The 15,698-nt window shown below is 41.0% G+C and overlaps 1 protein-coding gene across 3 annotated transcripts in view; it reads right to left on the bottom strand.

The window, feature by feature from the left end:
* dennd2b (DENN domain containing 2B) overlaps positions 1 to 15,698 on the bottom strand; it is a 74,711-nt gene that overhangs the window by 36,303 nt on the left and 22,710 nt on the right. For all 3 annotated transcript variants that reach the window (XM_049598136.1, XM_049598144.1, XM_049598127.1), the window contains exons 3-4: positions 8,551 to 9,813; positions 3,980 to 4,125 (exon numbers count right to left, since the gene is read on the bottom strand). In XM_049598136.1, coding sequence (XP_049454093.1) covers positions 3,980 to 4,125; positions 8,551 to 9,813 — 1,409 coding nt within the window. The remainder of the gene's footprint in view (positions 1 to 3,979; positions 4,126 to 8,550; positions 9,814 to 15,698) is intronic.

The raw sequence follows: 15,698 nt of genomic DNA, 5'->3' as shown, positions 1-15,698 counted from the left end.
CGATCCTGTGTACAGCAAGACACAAAACGTGCCACTGTGGAATGCTGATGTTCAACGATCAAAATACAGATCTTCTTTACCGCAAGTTTGGTAGACGACCAGACAGCCTTTACAGCAAAATACAACCTATACAACCACATGTTGTCCATTAATCTCACACTCAGGCTGAAAGTCTACATGAGGCAGATGCAGGAAGAGCTACTCTCACAGTTTTATTTCATTAGGCCATGCTGCATGGGACTATCACTTTCACTAAAACATCTGCCTACTGTCTTCTAAGGTCACTGTTGCATTCAAAATAACCATGTTATGTATGTTTTTATTCTTCGTAGAAGGTTTTGAACACAAACTAACACATTTTCTTATTTGGGAGTTGAGATCTTCTCATAGAAGGAAATGTCACCTTATATTTAATCCAAGTGTCAGTACTGTCAATTACAGTAAACACGTCAGTAAAGCTGAAGTCATAAATACAACATACAGTACAGGCCAAAAGTTTGGACACACCTTCTCATTCAATGCGTTTTCTTTATTTCCATGACTATTTACATTTTAGATTCTCACTGAAGGCATCAAAACTATGAATGAACACATGTGGAGTTATGTACTTAACAAAAAAAGGTGAAATAACTGAAAACATGTTTTATATTCTAGTTTCTTCAAAATAGCCACCCTTTGATCTGATTACTGCTTTGCACACTCTTGGCATTCTCTCCATGAGCTTCAAGAGGTAGTCACCTGAAATGGTTTCCACTTCACAGGTGTGCCTTATCAGGGTTAATTAGTGGAATTTCTTGCTTTATCAATGGGGTTGGGACCATCAGTTGTGTTGTGCAGAAGTCAGGTTAATAGACAGCCGACAGCCCTATTGGACAACTGTTAAAATTCATATTATGGCAAGAACCAATCAGCTAACTAAAGAAAAACGAGTGGCCATCATTACTTTAAGAAATGAAGGTCAGTCAGTCCGGAAAATTGCAAAAACTTTAAATGTGTCCCCAAATGGAGTCGCAAAAACCATCAAGCGCTACAACGAAACTGGCACACATGAGGACCGACCCAGGAAAGGAAGACCAAGAGTCACCTCTGCTTCTGAGGATAAGTTCATCTGAGTCACCAGCCTCAGAAATCGCAAGTTAACAGCAGCTCAGATCAGAGACCAGATGAATGCCACACAGAGTTCTAGCAGCAGACCCATCTCTAGAACAACTGTTAAGAGGAGACTGCGCAAATCAGGCCTTCATGGTCAAATAGCTGCTAGGAAACCACTGCTAAGGAGAGGCAACAAGCAGAAGAGATTTGTTTGGGCCAAGAAACACAAGGAATGGACATTAGACCAGTGGAAATCTGTGCTTTGTTCTGATGAGTCCAAATTTGAGATCTTTGGTTCCAACCGCCGTGTCTTTGTGAGACGCAGAAAAGGTGAACGGATGGATTCCATATGCCTGGTTCCCACTGTGAAGCATGGAGGAGGAGGTGTGATGGTGTGGGGGTGTTTTGCTGGTGACACTGTTGGGGATTTATTCAAAATTGAAGGCACACTGAACCAGCATGGCTACCACAGCATCCTGCAGCGACATGCCATCCCATCCGCTTTGCGTTTAGTTGGACGATCATTTATTTTTCAACAGGACAATGACCCCAAACACACCTCCAGGCTGTGTAAGGGCTATTTGACCAAGAAGGAGAGTGATGGAGTGCTGCGGCAGATGACCTGGCCTCCACAGTCACCGGACCTGAACCCAATCGAGATGGTTTGGGGTGAGCTGGACCGCAGAGTGAAGGCAAAGGGGCCAACAAGTGCTAAACACCTCTGGGAACTCCTTCAAGACTGTTGGAAAACCATTTCAGGTGACTACCTCTTGAAGCTCATGGAGAGAATGCCAAGAGTGTGCAAAGCAGTAATCAGAGCAAAAGGTGGCTATTTTGAAGAAACTAGAATATAAAACATGTTTTCAGTTATTTCACCTTTTTTTGTTAAGTACATAACTCCACATGTGTTCATTCATAGTTTTGATGCCTTCAGTGAGAATCTAAAATGTAAATAGTCATGGAAATAAAGAAAACGCATTGAATGAGAAGGTGTGTCCAAACTTTTGGCCTGTACTGTATGTGTCATAAATACTCCCTCACAGTGTGTGAGTCAATGAGTTACAGCTGAGTAACTTTAATGTTTCATCTTGACCTTTGAAGGACAACTTTCAGATTACAACTCTACTTATAACCAGTGTCTAAAAATCACGATTGTTTAGGTATGAGGTGCACTGAATTGTTTCAGGGCAGCAACTAATAATTCTTTCCACTATCAATCCATTTGACAATTATTTCCTCTTTCAATCAATCACTTGTCTGGCCCATAATATCATAAAACCATCCAAAAAAATGTCCATCCACATCTTCCAAAAGCCCAATCTGATGTATTCACATGTCTTGTTTTGGGCGACCAACAAAACACAAAGACATTCAGTTTAATGTCATGCAAGACTAAATACCTGTCAAACAGAACACATTTCAGCAGCCTGGTGTGGCTCTTTGTAATGACTTTCAATTAAAGTGAAGCATTTTGTTTGTTGCTTTTTCATTGCTGAGTGCCTTGTGCTTTTCCGCTCTATGCTCCTTGAGTTTTTGCATGAGCTCCCTGAATGCCTTGGGTTGAAAAAACTTCAAGTCTTAACGTAAAAAGTGTCCAGCGTCATTGCTGTTTTTTCCCATTGTCCAGCCACATTAATTAGTAGCTGGCGATGACAACAAGTGGTAGCATGTTAAGCTAACGTGGCCCTACTAGGCAAGCTGCAAGATATACCTGAAAAAATTGTAGGCTTAACTACTTTCTAACTTTTTAACACCTGTAATCAGGACTGACCACTCACAGCAGATTGCCAAACTGTACTCGATTCATCCTAAAAGGCGAAGCTCCAGCTGGTGGCGAAGCTCCAGCTGGTGGCACTCACTGTGATTTCTCCTCTATCTGTGGGTCTCATGTACAATCATGTAGATTTTTAATGCAGATTTTAAGATGAGTTCACTTCAGAGCAAAATAGCCGTGAAGCCAAGGACAGATGATTCAGTGGTTGCCCAGTAACAATTAAAAAAAAAGAAGGAGCAAGCTGCAAAAAGCGCTCTGTCTGATCAGGGTAGGCCTCAACAAAAAAAGTGGCGTGGTGCACCTAGCGCTTTAAACCCTGCAAAACACACTATCTGATCAGGGCCTAAAACCAGCAAATATACACATTCAAGAAGCTAATACCAGAAATATTAAAGGGGCAATAAGCGAAATTCATCATTCCTAAAAAAAATTGCTATGTGAAGAACTAGAGGTGTAATTTCATCTGGAGTATAGCATGATGTCACACAACCTCTCTCTGTGTTGGTCTCCAGCCCCTTGTTTACAAGCCAGTCCGGCTGGGCGTTCATGTACATTCATGTGAATCCCCCCACCCCCACGCCCTGGCGGCTGTGTTTAGCTATTTCCCTGCCTACTTCAATGATGATGGTACCTGTAATAAATGTAATATATTTGCTGAGATGGAGGCAAGGCTCAGTGACTAGAAGAGCTGGTAGAAGCGCACCATAGCTGTAAGTTACTCCAGTAGCCGTAGTAGGTCTAGTGCTAACTCCAGGAGCTAACGCTAACGTTCCTACTCTTCTGCGTGAGCCGGAGTCATGAGCCCGTGAGCCCGCCAGGCAGAGAGCAGAGGTAGAGGGAGGTGTGGCTCATGACACACGTTGTTTTGGTCTACAGGCAGTGCACAACAGCAAACCTAGCGGTGAAACGATTTCGCTTTTTGCCCCTTTAAGTCATTTTCATTTTAAAAAGTTACTTGTGCAATTAATCATTTATCAAAAGAAGTTGCCAATTAGTTTTCTGCTGATCAACTAACTGATTATTTGACCCGTGTCAGACAGAAACTAGTGACTGATCAAAGTGACATGAAGGTCCTCTCTCCTGTTTTCAAAGCCAGTGAACCAGTGCGCTTACCTACTATGTCCTCATAGGCATTTTCCTCTAAAGTGCTTTTGGAAGTGGGTCGGCTCCGTGTGTCTGTGGTTAGCGTGCCATTCTCTGTGGGTGAGGATGGATATGAAGATGGCAGACTCGTAGCATCCTCCGACTCACACGACTCCCTGGGAAGAAATGAAAAGAATGTAAGATGTTACATAGTCACATACACATAATTACACGGAAGAAAGTCACCAAGTGTCAGTGAATGAGATCAGGGGACCTCAGGTGAGTGAGTAACTGGATAAAGAGGATGTGATACAAAGAGACACTGAGGCTGAGGTTGCAGGTATAGGAGGGTGCATGTTTAAAACTACCCCAGTTCAAAAAAGTTGGCATGCTGTGTAAAACATAAATAAAAACAGAATGCAATGATTTGCAAATTCTTGTTGACCTATATTCAATTGAATACAGTCCAGAGATAAGATATTTCATGTTCAAACTCATAAACGTACTATTTTTTTCTAGAAGTATACACTCATTCTGAATTTGATGCCTGCGATAAGTTCCAAAAAAGTTGGCACAGGGGCATGTTTACCACTAGATTACATCATCTTTTCCTTTAACAATGCTCAGTAAGTGTTTGGAAACTGAGGACAATAATTGTTGAAGTTTTGAAAGTGAAATTCTTTCCCATTCTTGCTTGACATACAACTTCAGCTGCTAAGAAGTTCGGGGTCTGCATTGCTGCATTTTGTGCTTTACAATGTGCCTCACATATTTAATGGAAATCAGGTCTAGACTGCAGGCAGGTCAGTTGAGTACCAGCACTCTTTTACAACACAGAATGTGGCTCAGCAATGTGTTAATAGGAAGCAGGGAAGTGTCTGGATGGCAGCATATGTTGCTCCAAAACCTTTATGTACCTTTCAGCATTTATGGAGCCTTCACAGATGAGCAAGTTACCTGTGATGTCATGGGTACTAACACCCCCTCATACCATCACAGATACTGGCTTTTGAACATGGTGCTGGTAACAATCTGGATGGTCCTTGTCCTTTTTAGCCCGGGGGACTTTACATCCATAATTTCCAAAAACAATTCGAAATGTGCACTCATCACACCACAGCACACTTTTCCATTTTTTGTCAGTCCCTCTCGGATGAGCTCAGGCCCAGAGAGGTTGGTGGTGGTGTTGTTGACATTTGGCTTTCACTTTGCATGGTGGAGTCTTAACTTGCACTTGTAGACACAGCAACAAACTGTGTTTACCGACAATGGCTTTCCAAATTGTTCCCAAGCTCATGTGGTAATATCCCTTACACAATCAGGTCAGTTTTTAATGCAGTGCTGACTGAGGGGTCAAAGGTCACAGGCATTCGATGTTGGTTTTCAGCCTTGCCCCTTACGTGCAGATATTTCTGTGAATTCTCTGAATCTTATAATGATATTATGGATTGTAGATGGTAAAATCCCTAAATCCCTAAATAAACATTATTCTCAAACTGCTGGACTGGTTGTCCATACAGTTTTTCACAAAGTGACCATCCTTGCTTTTGAACACCTGAGCCTTTCGAGAATGCCCCTAACATAGCTATAAGCCATACTATCATTTGTTACTAGTGAACGTGTTTACCTGTGGAAGTGTCCAAACAGGTGTTTTATGAGCATTCAACAACTTCCCCAGTCTTCTGTTGCCCCTGTCCTAACTTTTTGTAACATGTTGCAGGCATTAAATTCTGAGTTAGTGTATATTTTAGAAAAAACACTAAAGTTTATCAGTTTATCAAACTTTTTTCTAAACTATACAGCTGTTTCAGTGTGCTGCAGAAAGAGCTCAAAATAAAGCAGTCATTAGACAAATGTATATAGGCTACATGAGTAATGTTAAATGAACAGCCAGCAGGAAATACATAATAAGATGTTAGCTCGATAATGTGACCTAAAGAAGGCCTAATTAAACTAATAATTTTACTGCTACAATACCAGTCATGTAGATGTAAATACATTAACCAATAGCAAGGGTCCCTGCAGTCCAGACAAACAGCCAGAAGCCAACAATTACACAAGCCACAAGCCAATAATGTCAACTAATAAGGCTCCAGCCACACACTGTGGCATACACTGAAACAAGAATCATGACCTTTAACTTTTCCCGGAAACAATCTTAACTTGAAGCGAAAGGTACAAAGGGCATAGCATGTAGACATAACTGAGATGATAAATGTACTCACGTTTGGTTCCATACACACACTAATCAGATGACGCACTCAATGAGCAGAAGAAACAATGTGAGGTAGACAGACGAGAGTAAACAGAAAAAGTCCAGATGGTTTTAAAAATAGTCCAGACGGCCAGCTTTACTTCTCCTCCACTCGCTAACTAGGAACAGAGAAAGTCCAAACCTTTGTCTCATCCCGTAAAAAACCTTAAACGAGGAGCCACTAATTATAAAACACAGAAAAACAAAAACACCATGTTCTCCGATCACGAGGAACTTCCTGATAAGTAAACATAACATATACTATTACTCAGTGTTCCCTGCACAGTGTAAAGTCACACATCACATGTCACAAGGCACTGCAGAGGAACTTTGCTACATTAGTGCTGGGATCTACAGTACGGTCATGTCGCGCCATCGACAGCTTGTGGCTTTTAAGGTTGGCCTGAAATTGCTGGAGCCACAGGAATGTTAAACACAGAGTCCAAGGGATGAACATTTAAGGATTTCATCCCTATTTTACATAGGGACAATCTGGAGAGGCCCCACCCTCACGTAAAAAAAAAAAGCTGAGGCCTTCTGATCGTGAGAGCTATAAGTTAAGAAGAAAAACAAGAGCAGACAGGATCCAAGATTCAGCTAATGTTAATGCAACAAAGGGGCACAACAATCCAGTGTTGGATTTCACTGGTTTCTATAAGATATTCATAGAGTATATTCAGTTAGAGGCAAAGTTTGAGTGAACATCTGTTAGAGTAAGAATATACTGTAGATTTGGTGGTGTGTGTAAAATGTCAAGTCTTTTAATGGACCAAAGTGAATTTCTGGAAAGACTGACATTTCAAATGCTCTGTATAATAAATCAGTTATTTTTAGTATGAGCTGCTTTTATGATACCTGGGGCCAGATGCATAAATGATGTGTATGCACAAAAGCCATGCACACACCTTGACCCACACATAAACTGGTATTTATAAAGGAAGAACGAGCAGCAAGAGTGTGTGCACCTCACGCATTCTTAAAACCAGGCATACACGTGGTTTTAGCTCAGATAGCTGCGGGGGATGTGACGAGGAGGTTTTTAGGTTGTTTGCCAATTTCACTTATTTTGGTAGGGCTATTATTTTTGAAGGCTGCACAGCGCTCTGTAAAATGTCAATCAATGGCACATTTATAAGGTTAATTTTAAACTACGAGTGATGAATTTCATAATGATTTTTATTGACATTTCTCTCCCTGTTAGTCATCATTTAATTTTTACCTGTGGCACCCTTTGTAAAGTCAGGTACAACATGAGCACCATGAATGAATCATTGATCCTTCTTATGATTGCAGACATGTAATGAGTTTGTTGTACAGATGCTACAGATGTCCACAGATGTGAGTAATTACAGCTGCTTTGGCAGCGTTGGAGAGCCCTGTGATGTGACGCAGTTGGTGAAATTGTGATTTCGTTACCATATTTCTCATTGACGAGTCTAATGAATGGTAAAATTGCACAAGTATATGCAAACTAATGTTGAGCAGTTTTTCTACATCCATTTATGGCAAACTGTGGGTGTGGAAATGAGACTTGTTCACGTGCACCCAATGTCACAATGATTGAGTTTTATGAAACACAATCAGGTGTACACATGGCTTTATAAATCTGAAGAAAAGAACGCGTTTTCAAATTTCTTTCTTTGTGGGTAAATAGTTTTAGTTGTGAATATACATGGAGTTTTAGGCATCTGGCCCCTAGTAGGCATTTGTCTCATGATAAACCTGTGATGACATGATTCAATTTGATTAATTTAGGACAGTTTGGGTGACGAGAACTCTGTACTTTTTATCTTAATTTAAAAAAATATATGATTCTTCAGTGGTCTTTTTTAAAACATAACTGATTCAACACTGATCTCTGCTTCAAATTCTAACAAACGTAGGAGAACCAGAGTAGATCACGCCAACACCACAACCAGACACACTGAGCAGTAACTTAGAAGACCAATAAAGCAAACTCTTGGCTCGGGATCCAGGTTCGTCTGTCTGATAGGTAACAAAATTACTAAAATAACTTTCCAAAGACATCTAAACAGATTCAAAAGGGATGCACCGATCCAACTTTTTCTCTCCTGATACAGTTTTCGGTACCTCAGCTCAGTGTAGGCAGATACCGTGTACTAACTGACTACCAGAGCCTTCTTTCTTCCTCATTTAAAACCTGTATAACTTACTAGGTAAAAATCATTATAATCACTTTTATTTAAAGTAACATGGGGCCAGAGATTGCTGTGGCACCAAAGGCTTTGGCGGTCTGCTGTTAAACACTGAATTTCACAACGACATCACAAAGAAACTGCATTTGATACAGATTAGTGGCCGAGACACAGACCACTGATATCCTCACCTGTCCTGCGACCTCACTGGGGTGCTCCCCTCGATCTTCACCGTTCGTGTCATGCTGGGTGCAGGGGTCGAGGGCAGAGGCGGGGGAGACTCAGAGGTTCTGTTTGGAGGTAGTCCATTAGCTGGCGACACACCCTTCTGGTCTCGTTTGGCGTCGTACTCAAAAGTGCGTTTGGGCTTAGGTAAGGGGTTGACCGGTGTGCCGACAGAGGTCTGCTGGCTCGGTGGTTCTGGGCTCTCAGACCTGACTGAGCTCACACTAAATCTTTGTCTGAGTTTAGAGAGCTTATCAGACACCAAAACAGCATCTGGTTCTGTGGCCACTGAGCAAATGCTGCTGCGCTTACTGGTGCATGTACTGTCCAAGTCGTCACCAATAACAAAAGACTTTTGTCTTGTCTTGTCAGGAGCATAGCAATTACTCAGATAACGTGGAGGGGATGGGCTGGGATTCTCCTTCAGGGCCTGCTCTATCTTTTGTATCCTGTTGAGAACCGCTGATGTCTCCTTCCGAGCCGACAGGGAACGTACAAATGCTCCTGACGACTCTGTTTTGCCTGTCCTTTTCTGGAAGCGACCTAGGCCGTCTTTGTCTGAAACTCCTTCCTCTTCCTCTGTGTAGGAACATTCTGAGAAAGCTGTGCTCATCCTGCGAACCCCCTTAAAGTCAAACGTTTTCTCACTACAGGGAGAAGAGAGCAGGCTGGGGCAGCCCTCACTGCCCCCTACACGCTCTCCTCCTCTTTTATCCAGACACAAGCTCATCCTAGGCAGAGACACCCTGCGGCATTCCCATTCTGAGATCTTTTTGCGGATTGTGGCGGGGGGAACACCTGCTACTGAGCGGGTGAGAGAAAGGGTGCGTCTGTGGCTTTGGTTGGAGGAAGGTGCCAGCGAGAGTGTGCTCCAGCTCAGGGGACGACCATTAAGTCCATCGCCCGAGGAGAGATCCCCTTTTTTCTCCTTCTGCTCCTGACTTTCCTGACAGGACTTGGTCTGACTCGGGGGCTTATAGATGGAGAGCCTGTTGTCCAGGCAGCTGATGCTCTTTGACTTGGTGAGACGGCCTTGGAAGTCGGTGTCACCTGTGAGAGACGCACTGCTGCACAGGGTCTTGCTGCTCCAGCCAGCACGTACCAGGAACCTCCCGTCAGTCCTGACGTACCTGCTTTGCTTCCCAGAGTTCTCACCGTCACTGAGGAGAGGCTGCTGGCTCTGCCCCTGACTGGCAGCGAGAGCAGGGCACGGCGATGTAGACTGGCACCTGAAACGAGACAGAGAAAGGTGTGAATAAAATATTGTAAATATTTAAATGTTTCCCTGAGGAGAAAACACATATTAATAACCAAAAGAGATGCCAACAAATCCACTCAGCCCCGCAGTGTGAAAAGCACCAGAAACTCAATTATGAACAGACGGAGAAAATCTGTAAAGATTCAGCTGAAAATTCTGAATTCATTTCCCAGATCAAAGACAAAAGGAAAACCTGAGCCACTTATTAAGAATAACCACAGGAAAGTATTCTGTCTTTGGCAGCATGGGATTAAAATTAAGGCCAAGGGAAATACAGACTACATTAAAATGCCACAGTGGATTTTTCCACATTATCAAAATAACTTGAGGAGAATCACTGTGGACCTCACACAGAAAGCAGTGTGCCAAGCAGGATTTATTACACGAGTCTTACCTGTTAAAGTCTCACTGCTCCTCTCTCATTGGTCCTCAAAGCCTTTTCTAAGTGATACTAGGTGCTACAGTTGTCCCACGCTCACTGCTGACTCGACCATCATTCACCACACACTAACACACACACACACTTTCTCACGGTGCTCACCTCCTTTAAGATTTCCAAAGAGAGACAAACTCTCCCTTTAGTTCCCCAACACCTTCCTACTCATAGTCTTTCAGGAACCTTGTCATGACTTGGATGCTGGCTAAGTCTTGCGAAATTAAAGTGCTGGGAGATCTGATGTCACTGCCATGGTTAGAATAACAAGCGTTATGGGAGGAGGAAGCGGAGGGCTGCGGACTGTGATCCAACAATGCAGGTTGGGACAGATCTTGCTTCACACCTACCTGCCCTTCCCTGGTTTCACTCCTCCTGCTCCAGGGTGGGGAGAATTTTTACAACATTCAGGAACCTGCAAGCTGCAAGCATGATGGATGCATCTTATCTTACTTCCCCCGGAGAAATATGAGACGTTGAGATGATGAATGACATGACTGGAAATTTTTACTGCTGGTTTATCCTGAAGTCCAATGAATATATTTATGAGTACACAGTAGTTAAAACACTGTGACTGATCAGACTGATGAACTGATTCATTTATCAGTTTATATATTTAGTTGACAAAGAAAAACTAAATATAATACTGTTTTTATGAGGCAGGGTCCAATCATTGTTTACTGCTTAATATTTACTGATTGATATTAAGTATGGGTTTGTCAGAATTCATGTCATATGAGTTAGGTTGTTTTGGTGAAACAGCATTTTTCAGAAAATAACATAATGTCTTACATATTATGTGACACTGCCAAAAACATGAATATATCATCTGTTCTGAGCTCTGCAAATTTAATCTGCCATAACAAACACAATAACTTCCTAGCTTAGTTTAGTTTATTTCGGTCACTTTCCAACTTACAAAACACGAATATACTGGTAGGTAGACATTAAGAAACATTGAGTTAATGATTTTTTTTCCTTCTTCCTTAGCATAAAAAAACAGGACTGAAAATGTGTAGTCTGAAGCCTCAGCTTATCACACCTACCCTTTTCATATTCATTGTTTTTGTCAGCTCCCTTTAAATTATACAGAGCAACAAGAAACTGACAGAACTAAGTATTTACATTATATATTTCCAGAACACAACTGTAGTTTCTTTTATCATTATTTAGCATTTATAAGCAGTATATAAACATTTAAAATGTGTAATATACATGTTTATTAATGTACATTTTTTTGTTAATAATAAAAATTTCTCATATGAAGACATGTTTTATATTATTATCAGAGTTATAGCTATTCATACATTATTAATAAGAAATATGTGCATATAATAACACAGATAGATACTTTATAGTGTGTTATAAACAATTCAACCAGTGTTAATATGCTGCTTATGAATGCTAAATGGGGGACTTACAGTAAAGCAATGCTGAGATTTTACCAGGAGGTATAACCTTTAATCTGCAATCTCATCTAAATCAAATAACAGCCAAAAGCTTCAGGTAGATCATTAAACCTGACTGTTGTTACAGTTACTATGGCTACTTGGTTTAGTTTGTTAGTTTAGTAAACAGGGGCCATGCGCAACACAAATGCTAAGCCAGAGTGAGGTATGAAGCTAAAACAATAGAGACATTACAGTACAAACAATTTAAAGCAAAGCTATTCGCAAATGTACAAACAGTACATCATATATAAAATGTCATACAAAATATGTGTCTCAATTTAGGGGCTGCAGCCACTGAAGGCACGGCCTTTGAAGACCACATCAACCAAACCAATCGGTCTTTGAAACGGGATGGTCTAGTCTGCGGAAGATCTCCTGGTTGCATCACCAGCTGTTCAGTTGGTATTCGTGTTACCTAGCAATGCTTGCTCGTAAGTTGATTAGCCCTAAATCATGTACCCAGGGATTTTTAGTATATATTGTATATACATGTTGTTGTTTTTTTTGGATACATGAGGAGATGATTCACCACCGGAGACAACGCCATTTGATAGTTGTTTGATAGTTAATTAAACTTAATATATAATCATTACTGGTGTGCAACGCATCTTGGGATAGGCTGGGCCACGAAGAATTCATCCATTGCATCATCCGCACTCTGGGAAAGAAGGCTGCATTTCTGGGCCACATTTGAAGCAGCCTTCAAAATGGTACAGCCTTGGTTGCGCCAATGTGACGCCTTCAAATGCAGCCTTCGAAGGCTGAAGCCCCTGAACTGAGACACAGCTATAGCCTCAAAATAAAGCCAATTCAGTACCCAGGTTTAGCTCTGTGATCACATGCCTAGTTTGTCTTGAGCCATGTTTTATGTCTTGTTTTAAAAATACGCAAACTTGTACTTCCCTTAAGGCTCTACACTGTAGCTGGTTTTCATGAGACATTACTTTATGTTAGGTCTATATTAAACATTAAACTTTGCTGTGAATAAATTAAGCTCTTATAAAAATCTCACTGGAGTTATTAATGAAAACATAAACGAACATGAGCCTGAAAAGAGTTCAAAATAAACTCCAATCCCTCAATATATCCGACTTTCATATTTGAAAGCCTACAGTGAGTCACACAGGCCGTATGGTTTCATGAAGAAAATACTTTTTGAGCGCTCTGATATTAATCAGCAGTCCCGCACATGACATGTTGCAGTGCATCAGCAGGGAGCTATTAGAATGAGTCTGGCACATTAAAATCCTACTGGTTCTCTGCTCAAACTCCCAACTAAACTTCTGCCAAGGAGTATGGCCAGAGAGGGAGCCATGTCTCTGAGGCGAAGTATCAATGGGAATGTTTTAGTAGCAACCAGACCAAACACTCAGTAATCTAAATCTAATGCCAGTAACAGTATGGTTTATTGAGTTAATCACAGCAATTTAAATTTTTTGCTCTTTGGTTTGATGACCACTGGAGTTAGAACATGGGAAGGATCCGGCGCCATCTCCACGCATAGCCATGATTTCACCAATGTGACAGTAAACAAGTCATAAAAAGATGATGTAGACGAAAAGACTGGCTTCATGTTGTGAATGTGAATGTTTCACAGAGACTGCATCTATGTTTTGTTTTATATACTGAGTAAGGCTGGGTGATATGGCCTATGAATAATATCACAATATTTTTAAGCGATATTGCGATAAACAATTATCTCGATATTTTGAAATCTCCTCTCAACTACTGTGAGCCACTAAAATGCTCAACTACTTAACTACAATTACATTACAGTTAAATAAAGTACGGTTATAATTAAAGGTAGGGGGAAAATCGATACAGCAATGTATCGCAATATGTTAAACATCTTTGAATATCTTTGGCCTACACACTTATAAAAAGCGCAAGGAAGACGATCAGCTCTGCACTCAGGATTTCAGGTAAACTGCCACACTCTTGAAAGACGAATAAGGATTTATTCACTGTGAGCAGGAAACAAACTAACAACTCTCCAGTTCATATATTAATAATACCTACCAGTTGCACTGGTGCTCCATGGTCACAAAGTACAATTTAATAGTCGTGGCCTGGATCCTTGCCTGCTCACACACTATCAGGAGAGAGCCATTTGAGGGAGCCAAAGAACTGAAATGCCAAAGCGAGTCTCATGCCATGACTTAAAAAAAATGATGTGACAATTTATGCTCGATGTTCGCCAAAGAGTTATTTTATACATCCTAAATGAAACAAGCTACGATACTACGATACTGATATATTGCCCAACCCTAAAACTAAGTGCACGACATATTGTAGTATCTCTAGTCTGAAATGCTCATTAGACTGAAGTGATCTAAACTGAATCTTTAAAAACACTTAATAATTTTATTTAGATGTCCTTACTTGGACTTGTAGGTTCACAATCCATGAATTGGTGACATTATTCAAATAAATTACATATATGTTTAACTTTTGTGTACTTTGTGTCTTTTTTATGTTTTGTTTGTTTGCTTTGGTTCATACATTGTTACATATTTGCCACACAGTACTAAAATTTGATCTGTTTACAGAGCAGCAGATTCAATCCACAGCTAGGGTAAAATTAGCCACTGAAAAACAGATTTTATAATAACTAGGCTTCATTTAGCTAGGATGACTTATTGTGTAGTAAAACAGAATTTAAACTGCAGTACGAAGACCTCTCGATTAAATACAAAAACAAAATATGTGCAGAATTTCTGTCTATTTTAAGGCCGGGGATTTTCAGGGGGTTCTAGATCATGCTTGTAAAAATAAGTCTCGTTTAGTCAGCTTTAGCGGGGGCTGGCCACACATACTGAACATGGAGTAGGATGCCAGTCACAACCTGGCCTCTGGCTTTCACTCAGGCTTTCAGGGCATGCTAACCACAGGCCACTTCCTGTTACTGACCAGGATAGATGGAGCACACTGCTCAAACAAACAGCACTTCTGCTATTACCGTTCAACATATGTAAACTTTATCATCCATCAGAACCTGTTTATGAATTACCCGGCACAATTTTATTCAAGCCTTTGAGGAGTTTATTTGCTTTTGAATCTGCTTATGATCTCAAAGGTGCAGGACATTAATTAAAATAATTCCCTCACAGAAGATCACAGAACAAGAATTAAACACACCCTACTTTACTTTTTTGTTTTGCTTTGTATTGCTTTATCCACCATGTTGCTGCATGTTGCCATGTGTGCCACTTGAGGCTACACAGTTCAGTGAAGGTGTAATTTGTCCTAGAAATTCCTCCCTGGTCGATCTCATAGTTTGGGGGAATGCATTGTGTAGCATTATCCAACACAACTAATTTCCCTCCATCTGTTTAAACAGGGGAGCTGCAAAGCATCTCTGTGATCTTTACGAATCTAGGGTACCATGAGCCCATGAGGACGGCAAGCTGTTAATAAGGCTCTGCTAGAATGACAATTAAATTTATCAAAAGAGGCTGAGGTTAAATGCACAATAATCATGTCAGAGGGATGCAGCCAGCAGGGTGAGAGAGCTCTGTGCTACTGTGATTAGTGTCTTCCTCACATTTACATTCACCAACTTTATCCTGGGAGTAGTGGTGGAGGTGAACATTTACCAGCAAATGATTGCTATTTTTCTCCATCATAATATTAACACTTGTGTGGTTTGCCACTTCCACTCGGCCTAATTTACACCGCAAGCCATTACAGAAACCAGCTGGCACAGCTTACGTTATGTTTTGCGGTGTGTGAAATATTGTCCCGTGTGTGTTTACCACCACTGCCTCATCAGCACAGAAAATCAGGAAGGAATTCACAAACAGCACTGCCAGTCAAACAGTAGCATTACTATGTTACAATACAGATAGCAGCACCATTACCAACAATCATTCTGCTCAGAATCAGCCATCAGGCCGTCACAAGTTAGTGCGAGAGCATGAACACAGACTATATTTCACAGCTGTGAAGTACAAGGATCATGTGTAACTACTG

Source organism: Epinephelus fuscoguttatus, linkage group LG2, assembly GCF_011397635.1.
Source record: "Epinephelus fuscoguttatus linkage group LG2, E.fuscoguttatus.final_Chr_v1".
Classification (NCBI taxonomy): domain Eukaryota; kingdom Metazoa; phylum Chordata; class Actinopteri; order Perciformes; family Serranidae; genus Epinephelus; species Epinephelus fuscoguttatus.
The sequence above is the reverse complement of the archived record's forward strand: the minus strand, read 5'-3'. Positions and strand labels throughout refer to the sequence as shown.